The sequence below is a fragment of the Pongo abelii genome, chromosome 7, assembly GCF_028885655.2.
Source record: "Pongo abelii isolate AG06213 chromosome 7, NHGRI_mPonAbe1-v2.0_pri, whole genome shotgun sequence".
In the NCBI taxonomy this organism is placed as follows: Eukaryota; Metazoa; Chordata; class Mammalia; order Primates; family Hominidae; genus Pongo; species Pongo abelii.
Window position 1 is genome coordinate 43,990,342 of NC_071992.2, and position 19,563 is coordinate 44,009,904.

General features: G+C 40.4%; 1 protein-coding gene across 5 annotated transcripts in view; it reads right to left on the reverse strand.

The window, feature by feature from the left end:
- Nucleotides 1-1,851: 1,851 nt before the first annotated feature.
- Nucleotides 1,852-19,563, reverse strand: part of KAT6A (lysine acetyltransferase 6A) — a 120,772-nt gene continuing 103,060 nt past the window's right edge. For all 5 annotated transcript variants that reach the window (XM_063726414.1, XM_024251163.3, XM_054561516.2 and 2 more), the window contains 6 exons: nucleotides 18,823-18,916; nucleotides 16,052-16,283; nucleotides 15,101-15,308; nucleotides 13,140-13,748; nucleotides 9,594-9,906; nucleotides 1,852-7,212 (listed from right to left, as the gene is read on the reverse strand). In XM_063726414.1, coding sequence (XP_063582484.1) covers nucleotides 4,550-7,212; nucleotides 9,594-9,906; nucleotides 13,140-13,748; nucleotides 15,101-15,308; nucleotides 16,052-16,283; nucleotides 18,823-18,916 — 4,119 coding nt within the window. In that variant the 3' untranslated portion in view covers nucleotides 1,852-4,549. The remainder of the gene's footprint in view (nucleotides 7,213-9,593; nucleotides 9,907-13,139; nucleotides 13,749-15,100; nucleotides 15,309-16,051; nucleotides 16,284-18,822; nucleotides 18,917-19,563) is intronic.

The window sequence follows — 19,563 nt, forward strand, 5'->3', positions numbered from 1 at the left end:
GGGCGCCTGTAGTCTCAGCTACTCGGGACTCCTGCTGAGGCAGGAGAATGGCATGAATCCGAGAGGCGGAGCTTGCAGTGAGCCGAGATCGCGCCACTGCACTCTAGCCTGAGCGACAGAGCGAGACTCCGTCTCAAAAAAAAAAAAAAAAAAAAGAATTCCAGACATTTGCCAACACTAAAAATGTTACTCTAAATGATATTTTGAGTTTACAGGAATCATTCATTTGAATTTTTAGATTTCTTGAATATCACATCAATAAGTAGAGCTCCTCTCCCCCACCACTCATCATAAGGATCCTGCATACTCTGTTCTGCCAAAGATAGCATATTTTGTTTCTTTCACTATTCCTTTCAATTACCATCACCACTGACCCACATCTTGTACATTATGAAAAGACTAGAGGAAGGAATATGACAAAAATCACCACACTGCCTGAGCTGTGATTTGGATAATCTGAAATAATATTTTTCACCCAAAGAACTGGAACTGTGAGGCTGCCAAGACTCTGGTGTTCAGGGAGTTCATACAGGTGTCACCATGCTACAAAGGAAGCCAGGCACCACCTAAAGTGCCCAGAAAGGCTTTAAAAGAATGTGATTCCTGGTGCTCTAGTTTCTGAAAGTTCGACGACAGGTTGGTGGACTAGGGCTCTCAGTATCACACACATTGACCGTGTGTCATCCTCCCCCATCTACTGCCAGCAGGAGGTGGAGAGACAACAAAGAAATAGGAGCACCTCCCCTACTCCAAACAACTCATTTGTTCCTTGGCTATACATAGGATTATATAATTCAAATTATACTTAAACGCAATATATAGTAAATATATTTATGTATGTTTTTGAAAGTCTAGAATACAGTCTTTGGCCATGTTATCTCTTATATTGAAAAAACAGAACTGCTTTATGTTGAAATAACTTAAAGCAAATACTCTTCAGTAGCAAAGGCAAGAATGTTTTCAAGACAATCCACTAGTAATTGCATAGCACAGTGACACAGCTTGTGTCCAAATAATGGTTATATAAGCCAGCCAAGAAATTAAGGGACATAAACCATTCCTTTTGAGATGACTTGACTATACTGTCTAAACTTTAAACAGCATGAAATTCAGAACAAATGTCTGCTATAGGTAGTATCATGTACAGTTCCTCAATTCCTCACTGTGAAGGGGCAGAGGAAGCGTGGAGGCCGCTAAAACTTGAACCTGCCTCACTGCCTACCACCAGAAACTAAGGCCATTTCCCAAAGTGAAATCTAATTTTCTGGACTCTGCCTCCTGTCCACAATTCTAAATGATGAGAGGCAAACACAACCCAAGAGACCACCAAAAAGTAATCAGCATTCAGGGCCTTGAATTCTGGCAAAAGGAGAATGACAAATCTTCCTAGATTACCCAATTAGGTAAAATGAAATGAGGAAAAAAACCCCACAACGCTTTCCTTTAAAAATACTGTTATATTATAAAATAAGATCTATAAAAATTACTCCTCCCATTTATCACAAGTCTAGAAGATACTTGTTATTGCAATTGCTTTTTTTTAGGGGAGTTGGGGGGACGGGAATTAAAATCCCTTTAGAAGGTTTTCATATGAATGCCCCTACAAAATCCAAAGAAGGATTACTGTGCCATGTTCCTTGGAAATGGAAAACCCATCCATATTGTTGGCATTTAAACACAGACATAAATGAAAACTGGAATTTCAAAGCAAAGGCCATGGACCTGTACTTCTATAATAAAGAGGAAAATGAAAAGACTAATGTTTATAGGTCTCTGGGTGTAGAACAAGAATTGAAGAGTTCTGACATACTGGGAAGGGAGAAAAATTCCACATGCAAGACAGACATCCAAAATGGCTCAACATAATTTATTTTTTATGTTAAAATGTACAGAGTTCTTTTGAAAGTACTTGCTAGAAAGGGGAAAAAAAGATATTACATACAAGGAGAGGAAGGGAGGCCGGCTGGCCCAGGAGCGCGTGACATGGAGAGATACAAAGGCATCTAGGCATCCCTTCCCCTTAGCTTACAAGTCACCATGAACAAAGTACAAAGAGGTTACAAAACAGGAAAAGCAAATATAAACAGACAGGATAGACGTAGCTTCCTTTGTACATGCGGCTTTTAGAGGCATCTGGAGCTCTATTCACACACGCTAGAGATCTCTTTAAAGAGAATTTTTATCTTTCTTAAAATAGTTTTTAATATTCTACAACAAAGATAAAAAATTTTAAAGATGGAATGAAATGAAAAAGCTCTTATTTTAAAAGGCATCAAAGTCACTAACAGTGAGTTTTTAAATTTCTTTTTTAGAAGATTACCCAAGTTATCTTGCTAAAAATACATTTTTTTTAAACAGAAGTGAAAAAATGACAGGTACCAATATTACTGTGTTGGATAATTTCTTTTATAATATAGAAAAGAACTTTTTTTTCTACAATAGTTCTACAGTCACAAAGAGGCTTGTGGAAAAGGGAGCTGCCCGATTGAATTTTTTATAAAGAAACAAACAAAACCAAACACAACCGCAAACCAACAGAAACTGAATTCACGGCCCTCATTTCAACAGCTTCTCCTTCTGCCTTGACCCACCCTCCTCCCAATATACCTCCCTCCCGACCCACCCCGTCCCCACCCCAACCAGGAAGCAATGACACAGCTGAAGATGTAGGGCGATGGCAGCACAGTGCACTTTCTACATAGATGACTGGGAACTGGAATAGTATATACAGAGAAACTGGGTCCTACACAGCCTTGCACATGCTCAGAGCTGAGAGCGGGAAGATGTGGAATTCTGCCTGTTTCTACCTAGCACGCTTGAGAAAGTCAATTAAAGTGTATAAAAAAAACCAACAAACCTGTGCATTTGAAAAAAGTTAATGCCTAATTAGTACTTTAAAAATTTATCTATATAAAATGTACAAATAAAGGAGAGAATTTAATGCTTACAGATATTTCTCTAAGCAGTACTTCCCCCTTTTGGATATTTGACTGCACATACCAAGTGGTATAATAGTTTCCATCTTCTAATGATGGAATATATATATATATGTGTGTGTGTGTGTGTGTGTATATATATATATATATATATATATATATATATTTTTTTTTTTTTTTTTCCTAACCTATCCCTGGAGCAAGTAATAGGAAGAGAATGGGCAAACTGGTTGCACGAGAGAAAAGAGAATGGAGTTGGGAGCAACACATGAACTTGCGTTATAACATCCTGCTGTCCAGATCTGCCCTACTGTGCTGGTGGTCGGTCTGTCCCTCTTCTCATTAGCCACTCACAGGAGAGGTGCTTGTGCACTCTGATTCACAGGGGATGAACTCAGGATCTCAAAAGACAAACAAAAACTAGAGGTATGTATCATTTAAATAGCTATGAAACTCACACCATGATCTCCCTTCCGACACACATCTGCGCCATCTCTTCCAACATAAAATAAAGTTTCAATGGTTTGTCAGTTATTTTTCAAATCACTAAAATGTACAGTCATCCACCAACAATTTAAGAAAGAACCTAAGAGGCAAATCACTGGGGACTGCTATTTGAGTTTTATCAAAGGCTCAAGCATCAAGACCCTCAGCATTTCAAAGTACATACTAGAAACAAGAGGCTGGGTGGCGTGTGTGCGTTATGGCTGATTCACCAGGTGGTAAAAAAACAAGAGGTTAATCTCTTTTTGATTGTTAATTGACCATCTCTATTCCTCCAAAGGCTGGATTTGGATTGCAAACAGCTTTTCTCTGAGATTCTGCTGTTAATTGAGACTTACAGTATTCTTGTGTCTCTGAGTGCTGAGTGGGAATATCTTAAAAAAGAAGAAAAAAAATTATATTACACTTGATTCAAGAACAACAAAGATTTCAATGAAGTCTGTCTATAAAGAAACATTCTTGGGGAAGGGTTTCAAGAGGTGTGTGTGTGTGAGGAGTGGAGGGGATTTTAAAAGGAGAAGCATTTTCCTGCCTCACTTTATTAATAATAATAATAATAATATTAACAATAAGTTTAAGGAGCTTGGGTTGTTCTCCATGTCCCCGTCCGAGTCTCCCCTAAGTGCCTCCTGCTGGAATGAAGTAGGAAATGAAAGGTTGGGTTTGGAGGAAAAGGTCTGGTTAACCCTTGAGATGTATATAACATTTAAAAATGACAACATTGGGAGCTGCAAACAGTGAGGGGAAACATACATTTTAAAATAAAGATAATTCACTTTTACACAAATTCTGTCCATGTGGTATGTAAAGAAAGTAAGGCTCTTTTTAATTATGAAAAGACTTTGTGCATGTTTCCCCATCCCCAAATCCATTTTTAGATGAGTTCTACTGTAAAATGTTCAAGATTGTGAAGAAAACCAAAACCCAGAACAAAATGAACCCAACAAAAGAGATCAGGTTTTCTAAAAAATAAAATAAACCAAAGAAAAATTCCTCTAAATCTACAGCAATATTTTAACTGGAAAAAGGTCCATTTTTCTCTGGTTTGTCAGTATAAAAGGTTCCTTTATTTATATATATTTAAGTTTTTGATTGCAAGTTCATCTTGCTCATCTTCTCATGTAAGGTCCGTTGAGTGACTGCTTGGGCACGCCAGCAGCGTTCATGTAGCTGTGATGGGAGGGGCCTGTGTACATCATGTTCCCATGAGGGTTAGGCTGCATAGGCTGCTGGGTATAGGCCTGGCTCCCCATCATTCCCATCTGCATCTGCATAGGATACTGTGCTGTCTGGTTCATGTAGGCAGGGTTACTATGGTAACTGCTGTTCATCATGGGCTGTGTCATTCGATAGCTGTTCATGGCATTCAAGGTGTTCATATTCATGGAATTGACATTATAGGTGGGAGTAGGCATCAGATTAACCCCCATGTTCATGCCACGCTGAACAGCTAGTGCACGAGGGCCAGCCTGCATGGCAACTGCTGATGGGCTACGGCCATACAGCTGCTGCTGGTGAGCAGCCGCAGAGGGCAGTGGCGCAGACTTGGAGCGGATGGAAATGTGCCCCTTCACTGGCATTTGCCCTTGCAATCTCTGCGTGTGAGGAATGCCAATGTTGGTGGCAGACATGTTGCACTGAAGCAGAGGAGACGTGAGGTTCATGGTAGTGGATGCCAAGTTTGGGGGTGGCGTCATGGTGGCTTGTGCTTGAGGAGTCCCAGCTAAGGGATGAGATGGAGCCAGCTGAGCCAGTCCTGTATTGGACAGAGAAACACTGGTTGCATAGGAAGTCACAGCAGGAGAATGGCTATAAGGCATGGCATGAGGGTCCATAATGGTGTTGGTCAGCTGCTGCAGCTTGGCTAGGCTGAAGGTGGCTGATGGTTGAGAGTAGCTGCTGGCACCAAAATCCCCTGGAATCCTCTCATAGATACTTATGTTCCCAGTGCTTCCAGATTCTGGTATCTCCATGATCATAGGAGCTGGGGTGAAACTGTTATTCATACTACACTGTGACAGCGGGGGCTGCTGCTGGGGAGGGGGTGGGGGTGGAGGCTGCTGGGGCTGAGGCTGTGGCTGCTGCTGCGGCTGCTGCTGGGGTGGTGGAGGCTGTGGTGCTGGTTGTGGTTGTGGCGGCGGCGGCTGCGGCTGCTGTGGAGGCGGTGGTGGCGGCTGCTGCTGCTGGTTACTGGGAGGCCTCTCCACCACGCAGCTCTGAGGTGACTTGATGCTGCAGTTGGCAGCAGGCTGGACGCTGCTCTGCTGCATCATGCTGCAGCTGCTGCCCATGCTGGCCATCTGCTGAGTGACCACACAGCTGCTCTGGGTGAGGCTGCTAGAGGACGACAGTCCACCGTAGGAGCAGCTGCTCTGGGAAGAGCTGTTCCCACAGATGCTGCCGCCCATCGTGGAGTCGTAACTGCTCGGGTTCTCATAGTTTTCAGTGGTGCTCTCAATGCTGCCCAGGTCACTGAAGCCGCTGTCCACCACCTGCTGAGAGTGGTCTGATACGGAAGGCACATCCATCATGGGGCTGGTCTCCATGTTCTGCATAGAGGGTGCGGACAGGGATCCTTGTTCTGGGCTGATCTGGGTGTAGCCACTCTCAAGGGCAGGCACGTTGGGACTGCTGACCGAACGGACTGACTGGCTGGGGTGAGACTGAACAGAGGAGATAGGGCTATTATGTTCTGACGCATGACAGTCTTCAACCATGGACATCTGAGGGTCCTCGTCAGCCTGGGTGTAACTCTGCAGAGTCTGACACGCCGCGAGAGTTTCCTCACAGTCCTGGTAGGCACCCTCATGCTCATTGCTTTCTTCTTGAGTCAAAGACTGCACTGCCTGTACAGTTTCCAGATCCAGTTCACTATGAGGAATCTCTTCCTCCTCTTTTAATTCAATTAACTCTTCCTTAGTGTGGGAGTCTTCTTCGTGGTCGTCCTCAGACCCAGGCATCTGCTCTGACACCACGGACGTGTCATGGGAAGGCTGTTCCTCTTCGGAATCCAGTTCGGTTTCCTCTTTATCCTTTATCTTTTCCCTACTCTTCTGCATATTAGCATCTAAAAAAGACTCTTGAACACCAGGCTCCTCCTTGACATCTTCCCTTGTGGGCTGTTCCTCTAGCTCCTTTTTCTTTGTGGACTCCAGGTGGCCATCATCCTCATCATCAGCATCATGGTCATCATTCTGGGCAGTCTCGGCAGCTGCATCTTCCTCATCCTCTGGCTCTGGCTCCTCTAATTCCTGCTGCTCCTCCTCTGACTGCCTCTGCTCCTCTGAGACACGGGGCTTCTCTTCTTCCTCCTCCACCTCGGGCTCCTTGGTTTCGGTCTCAGGACTATTGCTGCTGTCTGCTGGAGAGGCTGCTGGGACTTCACTGCTGACTGCATCCTCTTCCTCACCCTCTTCAGCCTCTTCTGCCTCTGCTTGCATCTCCTCCTCCTCCTTCCTCTGCTCAGGTAGGGGCATGTCTTCTTTTGCCTCAACAGTTTCTTCACTCTCCTGGATCTTGGGTTTACGTCCAGCTTTAGGAATGGAAACGATGGGTTCAATGATGCATGCTTGAGTAGAAACTGGCATGATTTCCCGACTCAACTTAAATCCTGGTTTTCGACCAGGTCTTTTCTTCCAGTGGATTGGTTTGCGGCTCTTGCCTTTGGGCCATCCCTTTTTCTTTTTCAAAGGTGTGGATGTATCTGGCTCAAGAGGAGAATTCTTCACATCACGTTTTCGCAAAAGAGATACTGGCTTTAGGATAGGAGTGTCTATACAGGAAGGAAAAAAAAATAAAGACAGGTTACAAGGTCTTACATTTTTCTAGTTCCTTCTTCTAAGACTAGCATATACAATAGAAATGACTTTATTAATCGTTACTTTTATAAACTCCTGATTGTCTTCATTTTAAAGTTAAGAACCTAGAGGATAAAACTAATTAGTGACATATTCTAAGTCACAAAGTGAATTGGCAGAACTATGAAAGAATCCTGGTCAACATTATGTTATCAGACACTAGTTAGAACCAATTCAAGACTATCATCATTAGCTGCATGGCTGTGGGAAGTTACTCTACATTTCGGTTTCATCATCTGTAAAATGGAGATGAACTTTATAAAGAGGCAAATAAGTAGTAAGCAGTACTTTTATCAAGTTGTCTCTACTAAGTTACAAATTAGCTTATTTCCTCTTTTTTTTTTCTGCTTGTGATTTATGTTATCTCTCTGATTTTCTTAGTTTCCACAAATCATCACTTCAGGTAGTATGATGAGCCAATTACTCTAGGCCATGACTGAGCCATCATATGTGAACAGTTGTTCAGTTAATGTTGTGTTTGTGTGGGAATAGCTGCAAAGCATTTATTTAGTCCTAGACAAAAACTGACATTTAGACTTAGACAGACAAGAAAAAATTAAAGCACCAATTACATTCATTAGAAATAAATTTTATATTATTAGCATTTTAAAAAAACTATGGTAAACTATACATAACATAAAACTTAAAATTTTAACCATTTCTAAGTGTAAGTTCAGTAGCATTAAGTACACTCACATTCCCTATTAATTTTTAAAGAATAAGAATACCAAGACAAAAACATGATGCGGTGGGGGCACGGCTAAAAAGACACAGTTAGTAGTAGTAACTTGAAAGTCAACAAAGGAAATGGCTGCATCAGCAAAATCTAAGTCAATGGGAACTTAATCAGGGGTACTATTTTAGTGTACAATGATCTAAGACAGAATATAAAGTGCCAAATTTACAAAATAAATTTTTAGTTTCCTAGTTATGTTATTTCAAAATATAGCAAGTTAAACTTTGTAGAATCATTCATGATAGAGCAAAGAACACATTCATCTTATCACTATATTAAAAATATTTGCTGGCCAGGCAGGGTGGCTCAAACCTGTAATCCCAGCACTTTGGGAGTCCGAGGCAGGCGGATCACTTGAGGTCAGGAGTTTGACACCAGCCTGGCCAACATGGTGAAACCCCGTCTCTACTAAAAATACAAAAACTAGCCGGGCATGGTGGTGTGCACCTATAATCCCAACTACTTGGGAGGCTGAGGCACGAAAATCGCTTGAACCCGGAGATAGAGGTTGCAGTGAGCTGAGACTGTGCCACTGCACTCCAGCCTGGGTGACAGAGGGAGACTCCATCTCAAAAAAAATAAAAAATAAAAAAGTATTTGTTATATAGAAAATATGAGAATGGAGAAAATCCAAGTTTATCTTCTAAACTTGAAACTGACTGAATTTTTAAAAGAATTAAAAAGCTCAACCAGTTAATGCATAAAAGCTAAAGGTTTATGTACCAAGATTGGACAAGTAGCTTTCTTCAAATTTGCCCAACAAAGTAAAAATGCTCATTCTGAGCCCATGCGAGATAAACACACTGCAGATGCAGGCCACATGATACACTGGCAAAACTTTAGGCTAGGGTGAAAAAGACTTGTTTCTGACCTGGCTCATATATATGAGACCTAGTTTCAGTATTTCTAGAGAAGAAATGACAACTAGGCTGCTTTACAAGTAAATAGTTGGATTTGTATCTATACTATAAAATTTATTTTGAGTTATTGTTACCATTTGTGAGAAATTTACTACTAGTTGGGTAAGACACATTAGAGATACAATTCAGGAAAGCCTCCTGAACAGATCTGACACAAGTTCCGATTTACATGAATCTGCTCTTTCTGGAGAATTGTCTTCTTAGCATTCACTCATTTAACACTACTTACTGAGCGCCTGGCTTGAGCACTCAGCATACAGCAATGAGCAAAACGGACTAAGTCTAGAGAATGCACATTCTAGTGAAGGATTATTACATCTTCCTGATGCTAAGTCCAACTCTCCCATTAACTAAAGATTCTGATAAAGGCTTAGAAAGGATTGGGCAAAAAAGAACAGTTGCCTAATAGTAAGATATTTTCTGCAGAGGCAAATTAATAGAGGTTCTGAGTTGAAGGGAAAACACATTTAAAAATCAAGATGGATATACTTGATACAATTTTTTAGAGATTGCCAAACGTTCCTTTTCTTGCTTAGTGGGTTGTGTTCATTTTTCAGCCTTTTTACTGAAGGGTCTATCACTGCTACTGCTGTATATCTGAAGACAATAAACCACAGTAAGTGAGTTCTGTAAAACATACCATCAGCATCATCTGACTCTTCATCTTCTTCTTCATCTTTACACTTCCTCTTAGAAGAGGACTGACACCTGAGTACATCCTGCGAAGACAAACGATGGAAGTATTCTCTAGGGAAAAGTTCATTTTCATCCTCTTCCTCCTCTTCTTCATCAATCTCAAACGTGGGTTCTAATCTTGGCATTGGCCTTTCGGAGTCAGAATCTTCAAAAGGTTCATCTAACACTTCAGTGGTCTCAGAAATAGTTTCCGTGACTACACTGCTATTGTGGTGTTTGCGCTTTCGGACTCTCCTCCTTCGGTGGAGAAATGGTTTCTGTTTAATAGAGAAAGCAAGTTATTTACAGTTATGAACACTATCTTTTCTACCAATAACACAAAAACAGTTTTAAAACCAAATAGAATTAGCACATATAAAATGAGGATGTTGTTTGCCAAAAAATATTTTGAATATTATTTCAAAATACTATAGAGTAAGATAATATACTTATTATAAATACAAAGGTGTTAGGCCAATTGAACACAACTTTGTAAAAGAATAGGCAGCCATCTCCAAATAGCAGACATTATAATTCTCTTAATAGTTCAGTTAAATTTAGCACCCTAGAGAGTTGCCTCTTTTAATACTGAAATGACCCAGAGGCTAATCCCTTAACTTTTCCAACTTAAGAGCAAAAGAGAAATAAAAACACTTTGTCTTATAGCACTACTGTGAAGGTTTGCAGAACTATCAGTAAAGTTGTATGCCATTTTCATGAACTACTCATAAAAAGCTGTGGAATGTAGAAATATGGGCTGAAATGTATTTACTCGGTGTTAGTGAAATATTTCAAAAGTAAAATAAATCTGTTACTGAAATTTGGGCACATTGAGCACAACTTTGCACTGGACTGACCAAATAGCTAAAATTATACAACTAATATCACAAAATAAGAGATGATGCCCCAGAGATTATCTAATCCAATCCCTTCATTCTATAGATGTCAGAGAGGCTATAGGACTTGCTTAAGTTCACACATCCAGTCAAAGCATTTATTCATTAACTTCAAAATTACTTTGCATGTGAGCTTACTGCCTGTTCTTTTTCTTTTTTTAACATGATTTGTTTTTTTCATAAATTGGCAATATAAGTGCTAGGATGACAAAGATCTATTCTTCATGATCATGCAATGAACAGCAGTTAGTCAATGTTCAACTTTTCTCTACTTCAAACTTAATAGTCCCAATCGAGAATGTAATTTTCAAATTAGTTTAAAAATGGCCCTGGTTCTTGGAGAAAAGGCTGATTCTAGGACTAGGGCATGAAATATACAAGATGAACTTGAAGCATCTTGTAGTGCCAGAAAGGAAATGCTTAAAAACAAACAAAAAGACCCCACAATGACACAACAGCATATACGTTAAATACAGGAGGCCAGGCGCAGTGGCTCACACCTGTAATCCCAGCACCTTGGAGGCCAAGGCAGGTGGACTGCCTGAGCTCAGGAGTTCAAGACCAGCTTGGGCAACATAGCAAGACCCTGTCTCTATCAAAAGTACAAAAAATTAGCCAGGTGTGATGGAACATGCCAGTAGTCCAAGTTATTCAAGAGGCTGAGGTGGGAGCATTGCTTGCATCCCAGGAGGTGGAGGTTGCAGTGAGCTGAGATCATGCTGCTGCACTCCAGCCCAGGTGACAGAGTAAGACCCCATCGGGGGGGGGAAGCAGCAGCAGCCCAAGAGAGAAACTGAAAGAAAGAGCTCCTAATGGTCAAAACTGGAACAATTTGAGCAACAAATTTTAAAAAGCAGTAGCATTGGATTATAAACTGAAGTATCACGTAAATATCTGGGCCAATAATGATATAAATAAATGCTTGGATAAATAAACAGATGAGGGAGAAAGGACAAATCTCCCAAGCAGAAATTCAAATAATTTATGCTGAGCCTCCACTCTGAGGGGGTAGAAATCTTAAGTGTGGCTATGCACAGTGACTTCCTTCCAGTAAAGGGAAAAGAGAAGTAGAAACCTGACAAACAATATCTTAAGCCAGGTCATCAAAGTTAACTTCAACAGGGAAAAATCATATTGATAATACCCTCATATTTGATATTTGTTTCTCTTTATTTTTACAGACGGGGTCTTGCTATGTCACGCAGATTGGACTACAGTGGCTATTTACAGGTACAATCATTGTGCACTACAGCCTCCAGCTCAAGTGATCCTCCCGCCTCAGCCTCCCAAGTAGCTAGGATTACAAGAGTGACCACTATGCCCAGCTTCCCTATACATACTGATAGATATATGCCGACAGGTACCCTTTAATTATGTGATGAGAATGGCACTTTACCTCTATGGTCTTCCTCTCAAGAATATATTACCCCATTCTAATATCACGAGGGATCATCTACAAAACACCTGACCAGTCATTCTCAAAACTGTGAAGGCCATCGGAAACTAAGGAAATTCTGAGAAACTACCACAGCCAAGAGGAACCTAAAGACACATGACTACTGAATGTAATGCGATATGCTGGGTAGGATCCTGGAACAGAAAATGGACGTTAGGGAAAACTATGGAAATCTGAATAAAGTATGAACTGTAGTTACCGATGTATCTACACTGGTTCAGTAACTGTGATAGATGTACCACACCAACGCAAGGGATTAATAATAGAGGAAACTGGCTGGGGTATGCGAGAACTCTCTGTACTTTCTTCGCATTAATTCTGTAAATTTAAAACTGCTCTAAAGATATTATTCTTAAAACAAAAAACAACAACAACAAAAAAGATCCTGTCTTGCTTTTTAAGACCCTGTAAGGAAAGGAACGATTGTGCTGCTTTGGCTGGAAGCTGGCTGAGTGGTTCCTTCAGAGAGCGGCCTCGCTTCAGTCTGGCTGCCTCCTGAAAATGCTTAAAATCCACTCAATAGCTTGGGATGTTTCTGGTAAACGGCTTAACAGAATTCATTATCACCATCGTACATTATTTAATAACTAATTGGCTATCATTATGATGGAATATAGTTTAGAAAATATTTTTAAAACAAGAGAGACCATGTTAAACCACTGGAGGGATGTGTGAGAAGTGGGGAGAGTAAAGAGAAAACAACAGCACCCAAGATGAGCTACTGTATTGAGTACCCCAAAATATAGGGCAGCACTATGTTCACTTTCCAATTAATTATGTAATATTTTGGCCTCCTTTTCTAATGTAAACACTTCTAATCTGTACATACTTTAAAAATATGTTTAAGGCCCCTAAAAGTCATGATTTGAACATCAAACCAGTAAGCTAAAAAAAAGTTTGTTTGCATCCCAGGAGGTGAAGCCCTTAAATAAGCTTATGATTTCTAAGTGAATTCCCATGAATCAAAGAAGTCAAACACACACACATCTCAAATATTCACTGGGAAGATCTTAAGCTACAATATACAGAGGCTTAAGGTTTATAAAGCAATGCACTAGGAACTTCTAACTTCTACTCTTTCAGAACTGTAAGCTAAAATGAAAAGCTGTAAGATAAACTGGAATTGGAGGAAGAAAAGACCTGGAAAGAAATGCATTACCTTTCGCTTCAGCGTGGGCTTTGTGAGAATTGGTGGCGAGCTTGACCGAGGGCTTTCCGGCTCCTCCTCCTCCTCCTCCTCGCTGCTCTCACTGAAGCCCCTGAGGACAGCCCTGTCACCCTCACTGTAGCGGCGGGGCAGCCTCTCATTTCCTTCTGTTAATCTGCACTTCAGAGCCTCAGGGCTTTTCTTGAGCTGTCCTCGCCAGGGCTCAACCCCCTCACTGAGTCTTCTCTTGGGAAGGTCAGGTTTCCCGTCCTGGCTTGGCTGCTCCTCAGAAGCCACCAGCTGTTCTTCACTTTCAGTGTATTGTTCCTGGGTGGCTTCTGATTTCTCCCCACATTCTCCATATTGTTCCTGAGGAGCTGAAGACGTCTCTTCCAAGAGCAGTTTAGAATCTTTATCACCAAAACGTTCCTGGGTTTTTCTGTTCTTCCTCCCCCAGCGGCCCCTCCGAGATGGCTGGCTATTCGCAGGAAGACTATCACGAGGAAGGACTTGTTTGCTCAAACGTGTAGAACTGACTGGAGCCATAACTTCTGGTTTCTTTTCATTTTCTACTGAATAAGAATCTTGTTCTTTGTTCTCATGAGACACAGACCTTCCCACCTGATTTTAGAAAATAAAACAATGCTGGTTAATTTTTCAGTCTTGTTTGCTTACATTTACCTATTCTGACCTTTTAAGTACTGACAGAAGAAAAGGAAACCAAGCTTTAAAAAGAAAATGATCAATTATTTAACATGGATATTTCCTGTTTCAGCACTGCTTTAAATTCTGTATGTGCATTATTTATTTAATCTCCCCAACAATCGTATGAAGTATTACCACTACAACTCCACTTTACAAATGAGGCGTGTGGGGTAGAAAAAAATTTAAGTAATCCGCCCCAGGTCACGCAAGAGCAAGAGAAGATGCTGGGATAGAAAGCCTGGCAGTCTGACTCCAGAGCCTGTATTCTGAATCTTTCTGCAGTAGCACTCTCAATAAGCAAAGGGAATACTATTGTTCTTTTACATGTTAAATGAGATTGTTTAATAAAATTTCTCAGAAATAAAAATTTGTAAACGGTGGAGGAGACAGGATCTTGAGACATGGGCAAGAGGAAGGAGGCATTTGAGAAATATGAAAGAAAGTTTATGTCGTTTTTAAATTTACTTTTATTCTGAATCATTTCATTTTGAAAATTAAACTGCACTAAAGAGGGGCATGGGATTTTTTACGTTTATTAAAGAAGGATACCGGTGTTGAAAGGATGAAGCACTGCTTAAAAAAAAAGAGCTATAAAAGTATGCATCACATGAAGAAAAATACTGACAATGACACATGCACTAACTACAGTTCACCAGCAACCCTTTAACGGCTAAAGAGATCTGTGTGTCCACAGGATGTTTTGGTGCCCCATTAGAAAACATACACAAGTTTACAATAGTTACTTAATATTCTATTTAAGGAAAATGTATCTCCATTTCATTTTGTTGTTGGTTTTTTTTTTGTAGAGATGGGGTCTCACTATATTTCCCTGGTTGTCCTGAACTCTCTAGTCTCAAGCAATCCTCCTGCCTGGGCCTCCTAAAGAGCTGAGATTACAGGCATGAACCACCACACCCAACCTCCATCTCATTTTTAAAAACTGTCAGATTTGGATTCAATTCAGATTTCTCAACTACTATCCAGCTTAAAACTGAGCTACTTCTTGGCACCCTGGTAAGAAATATTTTTCTCACAAGTAACACATTATAAGAAATTTGATGGTCTCCTCCTAATTGTCCAAGGCTTAAAAATACTTAAGTAAACCAGGCCCAGTCTTCCTGAAATCTCTACCATTGAAATAAAACTCTTGACATTCTAATGTGAATTTACTTTTCTGTGAAAGATGATCATAATACATTATCATAAATACTCATGAAATCAAAAATATATCTTCTGTCATCAAAAACAGAGACTATTCATGCCCTTACACTGATCTCTAATTCTCTTTCCTGGCACTGTGGCTCTTCGTTTTCTCCTTCCTCAGCCTCCTCTTCTTCCTCCTCAGAGACCACAGAGTTGGACACTATGACTGGAGTCCAGCGCAAACATTCTGGATCTACATCTACAGGTCGCAAATTCAGCTGAAGCTTTGCCATGTGATCCTGGATAAGTTTTTCCCGGCGGATAATCACAAATCTGGAACCAGAGAAAAGTTTATAGCAATCAACAATGTACCAGGTGTACATAAAAATGAATGTGGAGATAAGACCCCTGGTGAAGCATGTAAGAAGATGATAGGTGCTGCAAAGATAGCCTGCCTGGGAAGATGGAACGCAGAAATGTGCCACCACATGAGACGGCCAGGAGTGTGAAGCAGGACAAACGCTTCGCTCTCTACCATGGCCGCAGGCTGTTTTTTCACTGCCTGCTGTCTCACACATCCCGCTCCAGAAGTTCTGCTGCTCTTCTGCACTCTCTTTCCTATTCTCCATTTATTTGGCTCAAATGCCTCCTTTCTTTGTGACCTTTTTCTGACCACTTTAGTGACGGGTGAACTGTCTGTTCTTCCTTTCAATCTATATTCACTCTGTGCCATTTATATGAAAATTTAACATGGGCATTTTATTTAATGACTCTGTTTCTAGAGTGGTTACTTCTTGTATTGTGAAAGAGCTCCCAATACTAGAAGATGAAAGATTCAGTAGCTTAGGTCCAAAAATTAGGAGGAGTATCAGAAAAACAGTTCAGTTTAAAAAGCATATATATAGACTATATAGTCAATCAAATAAAATATCCTAGAAAGGAAAATGATTATCTCATTATCACCAAGTATATCATTTATATTAGTTAATGCCCTTTCATCAATAATCTGACTGGCTGATCCAAAAAACTTCAACCTAATTATCTTTCAAAGGTATACAAAAAGATGTGATACTCACTGGTCACTACGGAAGTCCAGCATTCGTAGGTGGTGGAGTGTGGAAGTGATGTCTTGAGGGCAGATTCCAGTCAACTTGCTTAACTTCTTAATGCTGATCTGCTTGTCATTTTGGTGATAAAGGCACTCCAATATTACACTTTTCCAATATGCCATGTAGGAAAGACGACCCAGATCGGATAACGGTTTCTCTGGAGACCCTGCTTGGCCTTCACGCTTTGATAACAAATAACCTAAAGAATTACAAATAACTCAAATCAGAACTAGGTCAGCGACTGAAAAACTGGATTCACCAAAATAACAATCCCCTCTTCTACAACAAACTCCAAAGGTAAATTCCTTCCAAAAAAAAAGAGAGCAACAAATTGCAAAACTACTTCAAATCTGCAGAAAGAATACATAATTTATATATATAGAAGACTATTATTATGTCTACAGTTAATATCAATCACCTTGTTAAAATATTCAAAGTGTTAAAAATCAGGACTCTCTTTAACAGTTTCGTTCAACGTCCTGGGGAAAACAAGCCTTGCAGGCTTTATTTGGACCACTAGGTGGCAACTGCTGTATCTGAACTGAGAAGTACAAAAGAATGCCTTCATTTTCACATAATCCTATTAAAATTGTAGTTCTGTCAGTGAATTAGATGACAATCTTTCACTTCAACCGAAACTCCTCACAATTACCTATCATTCTAACTCTAGGCAAGCAGGACGGCCAATATAAGTGTGGAACTGTGGACTGTCCTCTACAGTGCACAACTCTCAAGAACTGAAAAACAAAGGCCTAACTTCTAAGGAAAAGCATCCAAAATGGAGATGGCAGAGAAAGGTATTTTTACTGTCATTAAAAGAAAACGTAAAAGCAGTCTAAGAATGTTAATTTGGAAACATATATTACATTAGGAAAAGTAAATACAAACAATACTGTTATTGCACGGACTGTTTGTATACCACACACACACACACCCCCAATCACCAAAAGTAAAATATTTTCCCTAACTTTGCAGTTTAATGGCATATATAACATGTCTAATCATGGTCCTATTTCAAAACAATATATTAACATTAAAGGAAGTAATCTGAGTTCCATCCCCTACTGCTGCTCATCTAAAAAGACCAGAAAATGTGTAAAACAACCAGTAGTACAAGCTTCCAATAAAATATGGACAGAAGGACAGTCTAAAGCTAAGAAGAGGCATAATTAATATCTCAAGACTGGAATCAAAATCCTTTGTTTGAACCATTAGTTCTGCATATATTCATTTAAATATCATTGTATAGCAATATCTGAGGTAAAATATTCCCTCAAATTACACAGATCCCACAATGATCTCTTTAGAACTGTGAGCTATCACTTTTGAACTCAGATTAAACAATTTTCTCTATCATTCACTTCTTCAGATATTTAAAGATGTGTTGCAGATGTTTAACCACTGGGTAGAGCCTAACTAAAAAAATGCACACATTTTCTCAGATAACTGGATAACAAAAATACGGCAGGTACAGTACTTTCTTTTTTTTTTTTTGAGATGGAGTTTCGCTCGTCACCCAGGCTAGAGTGCAGTGGCGTGATCTTGGCTCACTGCAATCTCCGCCTCCCGGGTTCAAGCAATTCTTCTGCCTCAGCCTCCCGAGTAGCTGGAATTACAGGCGCCCACCACCACACCCAGCTAATTTTTTGTATTTTTAGTAGAGATGAGGTTTCACCATGTTGGGCAGGCTGGTCTCAAACTCCTGACCTCATGATCTGCCCACCTTGGCCTCCCAAAGTGTTAGGATTACAGGCATGAGCCGCCACACCTGGCCCACAGTATTTCCTTATTAGCTATAACTAAGTAGTTATACAACGTTTTTAGTATTATTAGTATCACTGCATAAAACTAAGTTCCATTGTAAATGAACAGTAGGAAATTAAAGGTATGTGATATACATCACACAAAATTTTATTCAATATTAGCTGTTAAAAATATTTCGTGTCCAAGGCCACGCACAGTGGCTCACGCCTGTAATCCCAGTACTTTGGGAGGCCGAGGCGGGTGGATCACGAGGTCAGGAGATCGAGACCATCCTGGCTAACACGGTGAAACCCGTCTCTACTAAAAATACAAAAAGATTAGCCGAGTGTGGTGGCTGGTGCCTGTAGTCCCAGCTACTCGGGAGGCTGAGGCAGAAGAATGGCCTGAACCTGGGAGGCAGAGCTTGCAGGGAGCCGAGATCGCGCCACTGCACTCCAGCCTGGGCGACAGAGCAAGACTCTGTCTCTCAAAAAAAAAAAAAATTCGTGTCCAACCAAAATAAAAGGAACGTGTGGCTTTAGGTTTTATTTATTTTCATTTTTATTTTGAGACAGAGTCTTGCTCTGTGGCCCAGGCTGGAGCCTGCAATGCAGGGGCAGCATTGCTCACTGCAGCTTCAACCTCCTGGGCGCTCAAGTGATCCTCTCACCTCTGCTTCCTGAGTAGGTGGAACCCTAGGCGCATGCCATCATGCCCACCTAACTTTTTAAATTTTTTGTAGAGACAGGGTCTTGCCATGTTGCCTAAGCTGGTCTTGAACTACTGGGCTCAAGCAATCCTCCCACCCCAGTTTCCCAAAGTGCTGGGATTAGAGGCATGAGCCACAGTGTCCAGCAGTGGCTTTAGGTTTTAAAGAATCATATAGCAATATGACAAAAGATACTAGCAGCCAACAAAGCACCTACAAATCTTTAAATATATATATACGGAAGGTCCACTGGAAGAGACCAAAGAGAAATTAATATAATCCTTACTGAAATCGATGAGAAACCTGCCATAGCCCTTACGCTGGTATTGAGGAAGAATCATTATACAGGAAACATTGTACTTCTGTTGGCAGTGCTTTTCCTGGTGGAGAAAATACAAGTCAAGTTTGAAAACAGGCTGGTAAAAGTGAATAATAATGTGAATTAAGAAACAAAGACTAATGGCCAAAACCCACAGCCCTGGTCCTTTGGGAATAGCAACGTACATCAACAAAAAACTACCCAACTGGGAGAAGATAGGATAATGTCAAGTCACTGCCATCACCCACAAAGCAACCATCCCAGGAGAGTAAAAATATAAAACAAAACAATGTCATCCAACACCATCTGCAACTCAAACACAGCACGCCAATGCCTAAGGATCAGCACCGGAATCTGAGTCCCAAACAATCCGTAAAGCTACAAATAATGAATCAGTGTGCCACTCTAGAAGTGAGAAGACTCATTAATTATGTCAGACTTTTCTTTCTCTCCTGCTCTGGTGCTCCTCAGAGCAGTCCTATTAGTTGTATCTAACTTTACAAAAAATAGTCACTTTTATAATTTTATAAATGAGTCAATATATTTTAAGTCATATCTAACTAATGAAGTAGCCTAAAGAATTCTTATAAATGCTTATAAAAAGCTAGCACTTCCCCTTAACTGTTTTATACACTTGGATTTTACCATGGGCTTGCTTAAATAAAAGTATATCTTTTATGTTCTCTGACTAGAAAATAAACTTTCTCC